This window comes from Triticum aestivum, chromosome 3B, assembly GCF_018294505.1.
Source record: "Triticum aestivum cultivar Chinese Spring chromosome 3B, IWGSC CS RefSeq v2.1, whole genome shotgun sequence".
NCBI lineage: Eukaryota > Viridiplantae > Streptophyta > Magnoliopsida > Poales > Poaceae > Triticum > Triticum aestivum.
This window is the reverse complement of record NC_057801.1, coordinates 817,803,814-817,820,043: the sequence shown is the minus strand read 5'-3', so window position 1 is coordinate 817,820,043 and position 16,230 is coordinate 817,803,814. Positions and strand designations below refer to the sequence as shown.

Here is a 16,230-nt window from a genome sequence, read left to right as displayed (position 1 = left end):
ACATACAGCAGCTCTCGCGGCAGAAGTACAATGCAGCCTCTTAAGGCAATTCTCGAGTCCGGCCATTAAGCGGCCGGACACAGCTAAGCGCACCCGGAGTAACCCACAACAAGACCACCTGGCACGTGCCGAGCACGCGTAGCAGTGCGGCCCCAACCCCAGCCCCTATAAAACGTCAAGACAGGTCCTTCGCGTACACCATTACGCTCTGAAGATACCATGGGCATGGGGAGAGGGGGGCGACCATGATAGGCCCAGACTGCGGCTCAACCACACCAGGGGCTCTCAAGTGTGTCATTCTTTTTCTTTTTTCTTTTTCTTCTCCTTTTTATTTTTACCCACAGGACTCCGTTCGTCAGAGGCCCTGTCCGGCAGTAGACCTGCCGAACTCACGATGCAACAGCCAGGGAAGAAGAAAGGCTACAGCGAATACCCAGGTGGTCTCCATTACGAGCATTAAATCTGTTTTATGCACCATTCCGCAGCCTACCCCTGGAGGGGGACATGTTTAACAGTCCCATCCCTTGCTTATCGCACCATTTGTATCGTTCTGCACTTATAGCAGTTTTTCTTGAATAAGTAATGCAGCACCTTTTTGCTTCTAATTGCATTTCTCTTTTATGCATATGTTCATTTATGACATTACGCATCTGTACGTTTCGGTACGGCTAAATACACCAGGGGGTTATGTTTCCCGCATCATGGTGTGATAAGTCCGAACACTTTCACAAGTGCGGCACCCCGAACTTATAGCACTGTATGCATCAGCTCCGAATCATGTCTTGGGTCAATAGTTGGGTTTGCCCGGCTCCCATGTTTTGGTACCTTACGTTCCGTTGTATCGGCTAAGGTAGCACTGGGAGAACCACTGCGATTGCGCCCCAGTTGAGCTGGGTTAACACCTCAGTGGAGAAAGCTAAAACTGACCATCATGATGAGGCGAGAGCTGGTCGCTGTTCGAGAGGTTTTCTGTGAGTCCCTAAAGACTTATGCCGCTTAGAGCGAGGAGCCGGTTTTTATCCGGCCCAGGCGTGGTAGCGCCCCAAATTCGGCCTTCCGAAGATTAGGGGCTTCGCCGAAATTTAAAATTATAGAATACTATGGCTAAGTGAGAGTGTTCAAGCATTATAAGTCCGGTTGTCTTGTTCGTTGTGTTGAGCGCCTCCCTAGATGGACCCAAATATGGGAACAAGAGTGCTCAAATTTATCCCGAATACCCCAGCACTCGTGGCATGGGGGCCGAAGCCGACGACTTGCCATCTCTCAGATTTGATAAACAGCCGCACAGAAGGTAATATTTTAAATTAAAATGCGTTGCTTAGCGCAAATGAACTAAGTTTTCAGCGCACAGGATAACAAAATGCGAGCCTACTCAAATATTACATCTTTGGAGCACTCACCCGCAATAGTGCGGGCGCCCTTCAGCACACTCTTATAATACATCTCGGGCGTGCGAGTCTCCTTGCCCTCCGGTGGTGGGTCCATCACGAGCTTCTGGGCATCCATCTTGCCCCAGTGCACCTTTGCACGGGCAAGGGCCCAACGGGCACCTTCAATACAGGCGGAGTGCTTGATGACTTCAACCCACGGGCACGCATCCACCAACCGCCGCACCAGGCCGAAGTAGCTCCCAGGCATGGCCTCCTTAGGCCATAGCCGAACTATGAGGCCCTTCATGGCCTGTTCGGCCGCCTTGTGGAGCTCGACCAGCTGCTTCAGCTGGTCGCTTAGGGGCACCGGATGTCCGGCCTCAGCATACTGAGACCAGAAGACCTTCTCCGTCGAGCTCCCCTCCTCGGCCCGGTAGAACGCAGCAGCATCGGACACGCTGCGAGGGAGATCTGCGAACGCTCTTGGAGAGCTCCGAATTCGGGTAAGCGACAGGTAATTAACACTCACATGCTTACTTTGCATGAAAAATGCCTTACCCGCTGCTATTTTCTTTACCGCCTCGATCTCCTGGAGGGCCTTGTAGGCTTCGGCCTTAGCGGCTTTGGCACTCTCAAGAGCCGTCGCAAGCTCAGACTCTCGAGTCTTCGAGTCATGCTCCAGGCTCTCATGTTTCTGCACGAGATCCTAGAGCTCTTGCTGTACCTCCGCCACCCGCGCCTCCTGCTTCACTCGCTCGGTGCGCTCCGCAGCCGCATCACGTTCGGCCGCGGCCACCGCCTCTTTCAGGGTCGCCACCTCGTTAGTGGCCCCTGCAATACCCACCTTATCCTTGTCATTCTTTTTGCAACCAAAATCCTTTTCTGTAAGGTACAATTTTAATAAGGTGTTACTTACCTTCCTTGTCCTCGAGCTGCTTCTTGGCACGGCCGAGCTCGTTCTCGGACTGCTCGAGGTTTTTCTTCAAAGTATTGACCTCCGCAGTCTGTGCGGCAGAGGTCAGCAGCGCAGCCTGCAACCCCATATTGACATATTTTTTTATGACTCCTGCGTATATCTTCTTAGATCCTCAGTCCGGCTTTTCTTTTCGAACACCGAACCGAGCATCAGGGGCTACTGTCTATGCGGTACTATTTTACATATCTCAAAATTCTTACCTCAAAGCCTATTAGAAGGCTGCTGCAGGCTTTGGTCAGCCCGCTCTTGGCGAGCTGCACCTTCTGAATCACCGCACTCATAACAGTGCGGTGTTCCTCTTCGATGGAGGCGCTATTGAGCGCCTCCAGCAAGCTATCCGGCACCTCCGGTTGGACGGAGGCTGCCGGTGTCATGGTCTTGCCCTTCTTACGAAGGGGCCGCCCGCCGGACTCCGGAGCCACTACGGGATCCAGAGCCGAGTCCGGTGCAAAGTCCGGGAGGTTGTCCTGCGACACCTCCGGGGCCTCCTCCTCCTGGCGGGTCCCTTCCTGGGATCCCACCTCGGTGTCGTCCGTGTCACGGGGGGTGGAGGCGGTCGGAAGAGAATCCATATCCGACGCACCTAAGGACCCGCTCGACGAAGCAGGGAGATCGTCCTTGGGCGGACTGTAGGGTTGTATGCGGCATTAGAAAGACATTGCGTGGCAAAAAAGATAAACCATGAAGTTATTCGGGAGTCCGGATACTCACGATCTCGCCAAGGGCTTGGCCCTTGGAGGCCAGTCCTCGTCGTCGTCACTGGCATTGGCAGAGCAGTCCGGGGGAAGATTTTTTCCCTTCTTGGACCCTTCAGCCTCCCTTGTTGGGGAGGCCTTCCTTTTCTTCTCTCCCCCCGCTGGGGAAGAGGCTTTCTTCTTCTCCTCCTCACCTTGGTGAGAGGAGTCGGCCTCGGATTCATCATCCGATAGCACCTGAAAACGGGAACTCTTCCGAGTCCCCGTGGCCTTCTTTTTGTCCTTCTTCTCCGGCACCACATGGGGTGCCGGAGCCAGCAGCCCCGTCAAACGGGCGTCCGCTGGGTCCTCTGGCAATGGGGCCGGACAGATAGCCTGTGCGGCCTTCTTCAGCCAGTCCTATCAAAGGAAAGGGAGTTTAGATCCCGCATAGAGTCAAACTATGGAAAACACGCGTCCCTTAAAGGACAGAATCACTTACCTCATCAGTTGGACGCTCCAAGCTGAATCCGCGATCTTCGGTAGCAGATGCGGGAGCCTCGGCGCCCTTGAACAGCACCTTCCAGACATCTTCATACGTAGTGTCGAAGAGCCCATTCAGAGTCTGGTGCTACGCCGGATCGAACTCCCACATGTTGAAGCCCCGTCGTTGGCACAGGAGAATCTGGTGGATGAGCATGACCTGGATTACGTTGGCAAGCTTGAGCTTCTTGTCTACTAGCTTTTGGATGCAAGCTTGGAGTCCGGTCAGCTCCTCCGAATCACCCCATGTCCGGCCGCTCTCTTTCCAGGAGGTGAGCCGTGTGGGGATGCCGGATCTGAATTCGGGGGCCGCTGCCCGTTCAGGGTCACGCGGCTCGGTGATATAGAACCACCCCGATTGCCACCCCTTGATGGTTTCCACGAAAGTGCCCTCGAGCCAGGTAACATGGGACATCCTGCCCACCATGGCGCCTCCGCACTCTGCTTGACTGCCCTTTACAACCTTCGGCTTGACACTGAAGGTCTTGATCCATAAGCCGAAGTGGGGCTGGATGCAGAGGAAGGCCTCGCACACGACGATAAACGCCGAGATGTTGAGGATGAAATTCGGGGCCAAATCATGGAAATCCAAGCCGTAGTAGAACATGAGCCCTCAGACAAAGGGATGGAGTGGGAAGCCCAGTCCGCGGAGGAAATGGGGAAGGAATACTACCCTCTCATGGGGCTTGGGGGTGGGGACGAGCTCTCCCTTGATGGGGAGCCAGTGCGCGATGTCGCTGGACAAGTATCCGGTGTTGCACAGTTTCTGGATTTGCCCCTCCATGACGGAGGAGGCCATCCACTTGCCTCCTGCTCCGGACATAGTTGGAGAAGGTTGAGGTGAGATGTGCGGGCTTGGGCGCTGGAGCTCGGGTTCGTAGAGATGGATAAGCTAAGGAGGAAGAAGGCGCAGGTAATAGGGTTGGATCTCTATCCCCTTATATGGGCGGACGAAAACATGTGTCCCCACCGGCCCGATAAAACTCGCTTATCTCCCAAGCGCAGCAATCAATGGCGTGGTTGGGTTACCCACGTCCGTATTGATGGGAATCCCGGAATTAGGGGAACACGATCTCTGCTTCGACAAGACGTACCAAGGAAACCGCTTCGCTAAACGCGCTGAGGTGGTATAGTAAAAACAATTTGAGTAAAGGCTTGGTAGTGACGTGACGTCACGCCATCAAATACGTCAGCAGATTGAACTTGTGTAAATATTATTCTCTCTACGAGGGTATGTGGAAATTATTTTGCAGAGCCAGACACTATCCTGGTGTTCACAATCTTCTATGAATTATTCGGAGGGAGAACCCGCCTTGCAATGCCGAAGACAACATGCGTGCCAGACTCGTCGTCATTGAAGCCTGGTTCAGGGGCTACTGAGGGAGTCCCGGACTAGGGGGTGTCCGGATAGCCGAACTATCATCATCGGCCGGACTCCAAGACTATGAAGATACAAGATTGAAGACTTCGTCCCGTGTCCGGATGGGACTTTCCTTGGTGTGGAAGGCAAGCTTGGCGATACGGATATGTAGATCTCCTACCATTGTAACCAACTCTGTGTAACCCTAGCCCTCTCTGGTGTCTATATAAACTGGATGGCTTTAGTCCGTAGGACGAACAACAATCATACCGTAGGCTAGCTTCTATGGTTTAGCCTCCTTGATCTCGTGGTAGATCTACTCTTGTAACACACATCATCAATATTGATCAAGCAGGACGTAGGGTTTTACCTCCATCAAGAGGGCCCGAACCTGGGTAAAACACCATGTCCCTCGTCTCCTGTTACCATCCGCCTAGACGCACAGTTCGGGACCCCCTACCCGAGATCCGCCGGTTTTGACACCGACAGTATCCATGACAGATGTGATTTTTTTAATTAATGGTTAACTTAATGTCGCTACTTAAAATCACATCTGGGTGGATTGGTTGCGGGCACCTGGAGAATCCAGTGTTGTCCTAGAATATCCCGGAGAACTCGTGTGATCATTCTACGGTCCGCCACCCAGGCTCAAAGGGATCATAAGATTATTCATGCTAGAAACTTCCATGTGCAGCCACAAGCTATTATGGGCTCTAGCATAGTTGAGTATGTTGTGTGACCTCTTTCAGTGGTAGACTAGCAGATGTAGGGGATGTAGGTGGTACTGTCTACCCAGAGTAAAGAGTTAATGCTTCTGAAAGACTGTGTCTCGGTCATCCGTTTCTCAAACATTATGAAGTGCGAGAAATTCAACGGAGGAGATCGAGTCTTGTAGGGAGAAGTGCGCAAACCTCTGCAGAGTGTATAAACTAATCATGGTTAGCCGTGTCCCCGGTTATGGACATCTTGAGTATCTGGTTCTTGGATTATCATGTTGATCTCGTCACTCTAAATTAATTTGTTGGGTAATTGATATTGCTTAATTGGGATTGAGTTGGAGGAACTTCTCAATGTTTAACAACCACCATGATAGTTAAATAAAATTTATTCCTTTGTTGTAGGGAAAAATTGGCTTTGTGCAAAAAAATTGTAACCAGCCATATATGCATGTAGTGATAGCATTTATACTGTTCATTACTCTATGTGTTACATTGCCAGTATATTCCATGTGTGGACCCGTTTTGGGCTGCAACATATCATGTTGCAGACTTTTCAGACGACGAGTCAGGTGCCATAGGTCGTTGTCGTTCAGTCAGTTATGTCGTTGGAGTTGATGGACTCACTTTATCTTTCAAGCCTTCCGCTGTTATCGTATTTAGATGGGCTTAAGCCATGTTATTGTAATAAGTTCTCTTTTGAGACTTTCGATGTAATAAGTGTGTGATTGCCACTCTGTTATAAATCCTCGAGTACTGTGCGTGTCAGCATTACCGATCCAGGGATGACACTGATGCACAGAGACTTGATCCATTCGGGTCGGGTCACTACAAGATGGTATCAGATCACACGCTGACCGTAGGAGACGACCACTAAGTTGAACCATAGGTCACTCTTCATTACTCATTTCTGACTCCTCTCCCCTTTTCTACTCTATAGGATGGCGGATGCAAGGAACAAGTTTGCACAACCGGATGAAAATTCCCCTTTTGGACAACACTTGAAGGAAGTCACTAGGTACCTGAATATCGGAATACCAATTTCACCGGGACCTACATCGCCACTTTACCAGAAGAGGAGCATTGGATGATTCAAGTTCAAGTTCCAGGAAGGACGTTCATGCCGGTCACTAAGCCCATAGAGTTTTCCTTTGATGCACCAACCTGGAGTCTAGGAAAGAGTATGGCAGCCCACATTGCCATGGGACGCATTGGATAAGTGTACCACAAGGATCTCAAGGACACTATCTACCAAATATGTGGGTGCCGAGATGAGCAATGGGAGATGATCAGCACCAGGAGAGGTAGGTCCATTGCAGCTTTCATCCAAGAGTTAAACCAGCACATTCGCCGCCAGGAGAACCAGATGTGTGCAGGCATGATAGATCTGAAGAAGACAATGACCAGGATTTCAGAACTAGAAGAGGAACTCAAGTCTACACGCGACGGATATGAGGAGGAAATGACGATACTAGTGGAGAAGAATGAAGACCTGACAAGGAAGCTAGGAGTATTCATGGGAGATCCTGCACCAGGAGGTGATGACGACGAATCCAAGGACTACATCATCATCGACGACACCGACTTAGACCCAGACGATAGCGATGATGACTATGTTGATGAAGCTGGAGCAGATATCATGGAGTCTTCCACCGATCAAACTTTCTAGTCGGTCACCATATCAGTAGTAGTATCCCCCCCCCATGTATATAGTATAGTCCGAGCACTTTTGTAAACAATATTTAGACCGATTGTATGCCCTTGTTTGAATTGATTGAAGTGATATGATTGTGTTTGTCTCATGTTCATATGGGTAGTGTTTTCCCCTTTAGCCCTCATTCTATTATGTTTTCTCATCTTTTCTAAACTTATCAGATGCCTCCGAGACGTGACAATGGATTTGCCTTCCCACCGGAGCTCACCCAGTTGATCCAGCAGCAGAATACCCTGATGCAGCTACTAGTCTAGAATCAGAGCCAAGGCAACAAAAACAACAACCCACCACCACCACCACATGTTGATCACTTAGCCCGTTTCCTAAGGCTGAATCCATCAGTGTTCTCCAGTAGCACCGAGCCGATTGTTGCAGGTGATTGGCTCCGTAAGATTGGAAGGGAGATGAACACTGCAGGATGCACCAATGCGGAGAGAGTGTGTTTTGCCGCACACCAGCTTGATGGACCCGCAGCATCATGGTGGGAGAATTTCACAGCCACTTACCCCATTGACACTGTTACATGGGACCAGTTCCAGCAGGCTTTCCGCACTGCCTATGTTTCAGCAGGAGCTATGGCCATGAAGAAGCGCGAGTTTCATGACTTGCGTCAAGGAGGACGCACAGTGGGCCAGTATGTGGATGACTTTAGTAAGTTAGCACGTTATGCCCCGGACGACGTTGCTACAGATGCTGCTAAGCAGGAGAAGTTTCTGGAGGGACTGAATGATGAGGTGAGCATGCAGTTGATGGTGGCAACCTTCAACAAGTACTAGGAGTTGGTATATTGAGCTCTTATTATTGAAGGGAAGCAGCAGCAGATAGACAGCCGCAAGAGGAAGTATGGACAAGGGAAGTACAATTCTGGAGCTCAGCAGAGACCCCGTTTACCTCGAACTCGGGAGCAGACATTAACCATAACCATGGAGGCCATAATTCTAATGGAGGAATTCCGCATAACCATAGTGGCCCCAAGAATGGGAATGGGAATGGAGGAAGCAACGGTAAGAACCGTTCCAACCCAGCAACGCCCGCCAACAAGGATCTAAGTCACATTACTTGTTTCAAGTGCGGGAAGAATGGACATTACGCCATGGAGTGTTCTGAAGCAAAGAACGGAAATGGCAATGGAAGCTCTGGGAAGAAACCCAACCCTTTCAACAGGGGACAGGTGAACCGCGTTAGTGTGGAGGAGGTTGAAGCTCAGCCGATGCAGTAATAGGTAAGTTTTTGGTTAAGTCATTTACTGTAATCGTTCTTTTTGATACTGGTGCATCACATTCATACATATCAAGGGGATTTGTGGATAAGTATAAGTTGCCAACCCAAGCACTTAGGTCACCCATGTTAGTAACCTCACCAGGAGCAGAGTATATGGCTAGCCTATGGTGTGATTGGTTACTCTTAAGGATTGGTAACTATGTGTTCCCCTTAGACCTAATAGTATTGGAGTCACAAGGACTGGATGTAATATTAGGCATGGATTGGTTATCGAAGTATGGAGGGAACATTGACTGCGCTAGTAAGTCAATTATGTCACCACTCCAGAAGGAAGAAGGATTAAGTATGTATCACGGCATATGCCGAGGAGGACTCAAGTGAATTCCTTATCAGGAGTTGTACAGGAGGAAGTACCAGTGTTGAAGGATTACCCAGATGTATTTCCGGAGGACTTGCCAGGCATGCCACCGGATAGAGACATTGAGTTTTTGATTGAACTGTTGCCAGGCACCGGGCCAATATCTAAGAGACCGTATCGGATGCCCGCACGGGATTTGGAGGAGATTAAGAAGCAGATTAAGGAGTTACTGGATAAAGGTTTTATTCGACCAACTTCATCACCTTGGGGATGTCCAGTACTTCTAGTGGAGAAGAAGGATGGATCGTTAAGGATGGTTGTTGATTATCGTGCGTTGAATGAAGTGACGATTAAGAATAAGTACCCGATGCCGATGATCAATGATTTGTTTGGCCAGTTGCAAGGAGCTAAAGTATTTTCCAAGATCGATCTACGATCGGGATACCATCAGCTGAAGATTCGAGAGCAGGATATACCTAAAACAGCTTTTACCACAAGGTACGGGCTATATGAGTATACCATTATGTCATTTGGTCTGACTAATGCGCCTGCCTATTTCATGAACATGATGAACAAACTGTTTATGGCGTTTTTGGATAAGTTCGTCGTGGTGTTCATTGACGATATATTGGTCTACTCAAAAAATTGAAGAAGAGCATAAGGAGCATTTGCGTTTGGTTCTCGAGAAGCTCAGGGAACATCAGTTGTATGCCAAGTTCAGCAAGTGTGAGTTTTGGTTGAAGGAAGTTGGATTCCTCGGACATGTTATATCCGGAGAAGGAATAGCAGTAGACCCCACCAAAGTTGAATCTGTGACCAAATGGGTAGCAACCACATCAGTTGGAGAGATCAGGAGTTTTCTTGGACTCCCAGGATATTACCGGAGGTTCATAGAGAATTTCTCCAAGATTGCAAAGCCCATGACGGAGTTGTTGAAGAAGGACACCAAGTTCAATTGGACTGAAGAGTGTGAAACCAGTTTTCAGGAGTTGAAGAAGCATGTGGTTACAGCCCCAGTGCTGATTCTTCCTGACCAACGTAAGGATTATCAAGTGTATTGCGATGCTTCACGTCGAGGACTTGGAGCAGTGCTTATGCAGGAGGGAAGAGTTGTTTCATATGCCTTGCAACAACTTAAACCTCACGAGCTAAATTATGCCACCCATGATTCGGAGTTAGCAGCCGTAGTGCATGCGTTGGAGACGTGGAGACATTTTCTCGGAAACCATTGTGAGGTGTACACGGATCATAAGACTTTGAAGTATATCTTCACATATAAGGAGTTGAATCTCAGGCGAAGGAGATGGTTGGAGCTCATTAAGGATTATGATATGAAGTTGCATTATCATCCCGGAAAGGCTAACGTATTAGAAGATACGTTGAGTCGCAAGAGTTGTGTCAACACGCTCATAACCGGAGATTTACTCAAGTAGTTAGCAGAGAATCTTCGCGAGCTATGTTTGGAAATAGTTCCGAGAGGTTATCTAGCAGCATTGGAAATTTATTCCACTTTGATGGATAAGATCCGAGAAGCTCAGAAGGCTGACAAGGAGATTGCTGAAATAAAGGAAAGGATGAACAAAGGAAAGGCCAAAGGATTTCGTGAGGATGAGCACGATACTTTATGGTTTGAGGACCGCATATACGTGCCTAATGACCCCGAGATCAGGAAGTTGATTCTGCAGGAGGCCCATGATTCGCCGTATTCGATTCACCCAGGAAACACCAAGATGTATCTAGATTTGAAGGAAAGTTACTGGTGGACAGGAATGAAGAAGGATATTGCTGAGTATGTAGCAGTATGCGATGTATGTCAGAGAGTTAAGGCAGAGCATCAGAAACCAGCGGGATTGCTACAGCCACTGTCGATACCCGAAAGGAAGTGCGATAATCTTGGCATGGATTTTATCACGGGATTGCCCAGGACTCGTTCAGGCTATGACTCTATATGGGTTGTAGTCGATCGCTTGACGAAAGTAGCTCATTTCATCCCAGTGAAGACCACTTATACAAGTGCGAAGTTGGCAAAGATATACATGACCAGGATCGTATGTCTGCATGGAGTTCCGATGACCACTGTATCAGATAGAGGAACCCAGTTTACCTCAAAGTTCTAGAATCAGTTGCATGAGACTTTGGGTACTAGGCTAGAGTTCATTACAGCCTCTCATCCACAGACAGATGGATAGACCGAGAGAGTCAATCAGATTCTAGAGGACATGTTGAGAGCTTGTCGCTAGATTATGGATCTAGTTGGGATGACAACTTGCCGTATGCAGAATTCTCTTATAATAATAGTTATCAAGCCAGTTTTAAGATGACCCCTTTCAAAGCACTACTAAGAAAAAGACTACTAGTAGCGCGGGTAAACTGTCTAATAGTAGCGCGGGTACTCGCGCTACTAGTATCACGCTACAGCTAACTAGTAGTAGTAGCGTGGATGGCACCCGCGCTACTACTACTTCTGTTAGTAGTAGCACGGATGGCCCCATGCTACTACTATCTCAACCAGCGCTACTACTATCTAGCCACCCACGCTACTACTATCTCAACAAACGCTACTACTATCCTAAGTACTAGTAGCGTGCAATTTTCGCCCACGCTACTACTAGCTAATTAGGAATTAAAAAAATAAAATTTAGATATAGTATTCATGGATAGAAATCAGAAACACGTCCAGTGCAAAATAAACTCATGTCACAGAACAACATCTCAACTGGAAGAAATCACAAACATCCCATTTAACATCAGACGAGCACAACCATCATCAAAAGGTGGGTACCTTCCCTAGAGTTCCACCACCAACCTAAACAGACCACTTCTATAGATGTATCTACCAAAGCTTGGAGTTCAGACGCCGGTGGACCTTCCCCTGGACGGTGGCATCGAGGACCTCCACCTCGGTGACCTCCGACGTCACGATCACCTGGATGATCATCTATGTGCAGCAGTCGTCAGGCTTCACGGCGAAGTCCGCTTCCAAGTGGTTGAAGAGCACGACACCCACCAGGGCATGGTAATCCGCCTCGATCACCCCTGCACCCACGTCGGGAAAGTGAAAACTTATTGGTTCACGTCCATATCCAAATCTAGTATTGTATTTTCTTTCTTTTTTGCACATGCACATGAATCAATAGTAACAGCCGAACGTTGGTCCTTACTTGTTACAAGAGGCATGATGAAGGTCGGGTCCCCTCCTTGTTGCACGAACAAATCCAAGGAAGACACTGCCGCGAGACGCAAAGAAGGCTAGGTCCCCTCCTATAAATAGCCGAGGTGCCTGAAGTTGTAAGGGATCTTAATAATGAACTCATTGTAATGCATAATAACAAGAAAAAGATCATTCAATTTGCCAGGTTGATAGTTTTGAGACATATGAAAGGATAATGTTGGTAACAGCCTTCATTAACAAGAACAATGGGCCAAAATGACATTTGTTTCACCAAAAAGATTAATGAAGAGATATGTAAGATTTACCTGAGCAACATCAGCATACCCTCTGATCCTTGCAAGAACTTGGAGGCCAAGGTTCCTAGCTTTCTCCCCACTGACTACCACAAGTGCAGCAAGACCGTCGTTGTACATTGAAAGATAAGAATGGCACTACAGTTACACTGAAAGTAAACATTGCTTTGCAAAACCTATTCTATTATATACTAAAAAGAAAATACGGGTCAAATTAGAGAATTATCCTAGAAAATCAAACAATAATTAGAAACAGCTGGCCATCAATTTAACACACGGTAAAACAATACCCATTAGATTTTGACAATATCTCTTTGGCATTAAAGTTGATATAAATAACCCACCTATGCCATTATGAAAAAGAAAACGTTTTGTTTCTGATCTGAAGATACAGGTACAACATCCATATAATATATAACAAACCTATGCTGTGTTCAAAAAAAAAATAACACACCTATGCCATTAAGGAAAAAAATTATGTTTCCAATCTCAAGATACAGAGGCGACCCGGAGATACATGGCAGAAACATATCTTCTTTCGTATATCATCTTGGACGTGTACTACATACCTTACCCTTTCGGAAGCTAGCTAGCTACACAATCAGCTAGATCGATTCGCCGGCTGGTAACGCGCACTGCCTTTTTTCTTACCGGATAGCAGCTCAAGAACCTAACTAAATAGGATTAGGAATACTACTTGATCATATATAGATTAAGTACAACTTAATTCCAACAGTATACATCGGTACATGGCATGCATCATGTCCTTCAGCATGAGAGAGCCTCATGCATCCTTCAGGAGATGAGACTGATGCCATAGCCAGCAAGATGTGGCTAGTGTAAATAATTGTGCCATCCACAGGAATTTCGCCTACGCATCAGCAACTCTAGGATCAACGCACTATGTAAAAAAATAACTATGACTGGGAAAAATGATTTATATGGGTTTCCTCGTAATTTACTGGGTGGCAGTGCACTATATCCCTCCCAATACAGTAATAAAATAACACCGAACAGAGCTTGAACAGAACTAGTAAGCGCTAGATGAGGGACAGCAGACAGAGCGGAGCGAGCACAACATCAGGGGCTTGATCGATCAATCAATCGATCGGCGCTCGCCACCAAACGGGTACTCCAGTCCGCTGGGCTGATTCCCCGCCGCCGCCGACGAAGGGAACCACCGGAGAGGGACGGGGAGAGAGGCAGGGGAGCGGCGGCGTGCATGCGTGCTTACCGTTGCGGCACGGAGGGGCGGACCTCGACGATGACAGGGAAGGAAGAGACGCCGCCGCACGGAGGCCGAATTTCCACATCCACCCCAAGTGCAAATATCAGAGATAACAAACAAAAGTGTCTTCCTAATTATCTTCTAGCGAAATACACTTCAACATTGATATCGAAGAAAAAAATTAGGTCCAATGCATAAGCCATAACAGCTGTGTATACCTACTACGCTATTCACAGTTCAACAATGACATTGACAGCACAGAAAATCATTCATTATAGATAGCAATTGAAAACACAAGCACAACCAGATTGCATAAACACCTCCACTGCACAAATGAAAGTAAGTTGGATGATTGCGCGAGGCCATACATACCGAGAGCAGCAGCGTTATCTCCAGGGCCTTGACGTCCTTGAAGGTGGCGTAGGCCGTCCTCCCAGTCGCCACCGCGTCACTGCAGCAGTAAGCCCAAAATCGCCATGCGGTTAGACAGACGGGACAAGTGGCAGAGGAATTGGAACGGGGAAGGAAAGGAAGGAAGCCGACGCTCATGGGCTGATGTCGACGTGCTCGATTTCACCGGAGAAGGACAAGAACTCCCGCACCTCCCGCTCCCCGGCCAGATCTGAGATGTTCCGCACATGCACCGTCCTCGTCCCCCTCCTCCCCTCCTGCAACCCACAAGATAGACTGCCCGTCAGCGACCGACGCAATCCAAAAGCAACAACAACAACGCTGCCGCCCGCCCGCCGGCACATCAATCGCTCGCTGACGGCCGAGCGGCTGCTTGATTGCTGGAGACGCCGAGCGGCAGTTTCCCGTGTGCGCGGGTGGCTATATCCCCGTTGCACGGCGTAGGGCGGCCTTCACTTCTTCAATTCTTGTCGGGGTGGACAGCAGAGAGGAGATGAGGTTGAGGAAGAGGAAGAGGGAAGGGGAGGCCGCCGGTAGAGGGGATTTCGATCTAGATCTGGATGGGGGTGGGTACGTGGTGTGGGAGAGTGGAGTGGGACCGTTGGTGGGATAGCGGTGGCGCGGGGTGCCCACCCGCGCTATAGGGTGTGTTTGGTTGCGTTCTCGTCTCAGCATAGTTGTTCCTTCTTCATGCATGCTTAACTCAACATCCTTCTTCATGCATGCTTTCTTCATGCATGCTTCTAGTGTATTTGTGCTAAGCTAGTGTGGACTCATGCACCCTCCATACACTCTACCAAACACCCAAAAGTGGGTCGAGAAGGGAACTCTTGGGCTCATGCACCCTTCATACACCCTACCAAACACACCCATAATAGATATCTATCTAGTAGTAGCCCAGGTTTTACATCCAGCGCTACTACTACTGTCCGTCGGGAGGGTATGGTGAAAATCATTTAGCAGCAGCGCGGGTTTTCAGTGTCCGCGCTACTACTATTCTGTATTAGTAGCGCATTTTTATGGCCGCGCTACTACTAATTAGCAGTAGCGCGTTTTTTTAACAAGCGCTACTGCTAAAGTTCTGTGTATAAGGTTTTTCCTAGTAGTGAAGCCTTGTACGGAGGGAGGTGCAGGACACCGTTGTTGTGGGATCAAGTTGGTGACCGTCAGTTGTTTGGACTAGATTTGATTAAGGAGTCTGAAGAGAAGGTTAAACTGATTCGCGACAGACTCAAGGTAGCCCAGTCCCGACAGAAGAGTTATTCGGATTCAAAACGCAAGGAGACAGTTTACGAAGTTGGAGACAGAGTATACCTTCGTGTGTCCCCAGTTTGAGGAGTTAAGCATTTTGGAGTTAAGGGAAAGTTAACACCACATTTGTGGGACCATACAAAGTTCTGGAACGTATGGGAGAAGTTGCTTACAAGCTGGAATTGCCAGAAGGATTGTCAGGAGTTCACGATGTGTTTCACGTTTCCCAGTTGAAGAAGTGCCACACAGAGATGGCCGATATTCCTCTGAGAGATACAGTGCCACTGGAAGCAATTCAGTTGGATAGTGATTTGACCTACGAAGAGAAACCAGTGAAGATTCTCGAGTTTGCCAGCCGAGTCACACGCAGCAAGGTTATCAAGTTCTGCAAAGTTCAGTGGAGCCACCATACCGAGGATGAAGCCACCTGGGAACGAGAGGAAGACCTACGAAAGGACCACCCGCACCTATTTTCTAGCCAACCCGAATCTCGAGGGCGAGATTCATCTTAAGGGGGTAGGTTTGTAACATCCCAAATTTTCAATTTTGAATGTTATACATAGGTCATCATACGTATATCATATTTAAATTACATTTTGGTTGATCCTAGAAATTCTAAGCAACTCAAGGACCCACGGAGAGAGTTGGGGATTTCGTTATATTTGAATTTTCTCAAATATTGAAAAGAGGATCATTTTGGTTTTAATTATTTTTCCTCTTCAAAAATATTTCTAATATTAAAATAAAAGAGAGGGGATAAAATGACTTCTCCAAAATAAAAGAAATATTGGAGGAAAAATGTTAAAATCAAATGATTATTTTATTTGGACTTTTATTGCTCTTTTATTTGAATTAGAAAAATATGCATGTTTTCAAAATTGCATTTTTAGGCCAGAAAAAAATTCACTTTGTGCTAAATATTTTATTTAGACAGTGAAAAATT

The 16,230-nt window shown here is 47.9% G+C and overlaps 1 protein-coding gene across 7 annotated transcripts; it reads right to left on the bottom strand.

Moving 5' to 3' along the window:
- Nucleotides 1-11,555: 11,555 nt before the first annotated feature.
- Nucleotides 11,556-14,674, bottom strand: LOC123072638 (uncharacterized). 7 transcript variants are annotated; one of them, XR_006435293.1, is made up of 5 exons: nucleotides 14,228-14,674; nucleotides 13,998-14,076; nucleotides 12,410-12,479; nucleotides 12,094-12,212; nucleotides 11,556-11,968 (listed from the first exon to the last, which is right to left on the bottom strand). XR_006435293.1 is itself a non-coding variant. In XM_044496238.1 (5 exons), the coding sequence occupies exons 1-5, from the start codon at nucleotides 14,263-14,265 to the stop codon at nucleotides 11,887-11,889; spliced, it is 444 nt and encodes a 147-aa protein (XP_044352173.1). In that variant the 5' UTR covers nucleotides 14,266-14,671; the 3' UTR covers nucleotides 11,556-11,886. The 7 variants fall into 7 exon arrangements, 2 of the variants coding, with proteins under 2 accessions (XP_044352173.1, XP_044352172.1); XR_006435291.1 differs by having other exon boundaries at nucleotides 12,410-12,535; nucleotides 14,169-14,673; XR_006435292.1 differs by having other exon boundaries at nucleotides 12,410-12,483; nucleotides 14,169-14,673.
- Nucleotides 14,675-16,230: the final 1,556 nt, after the last annotated feature.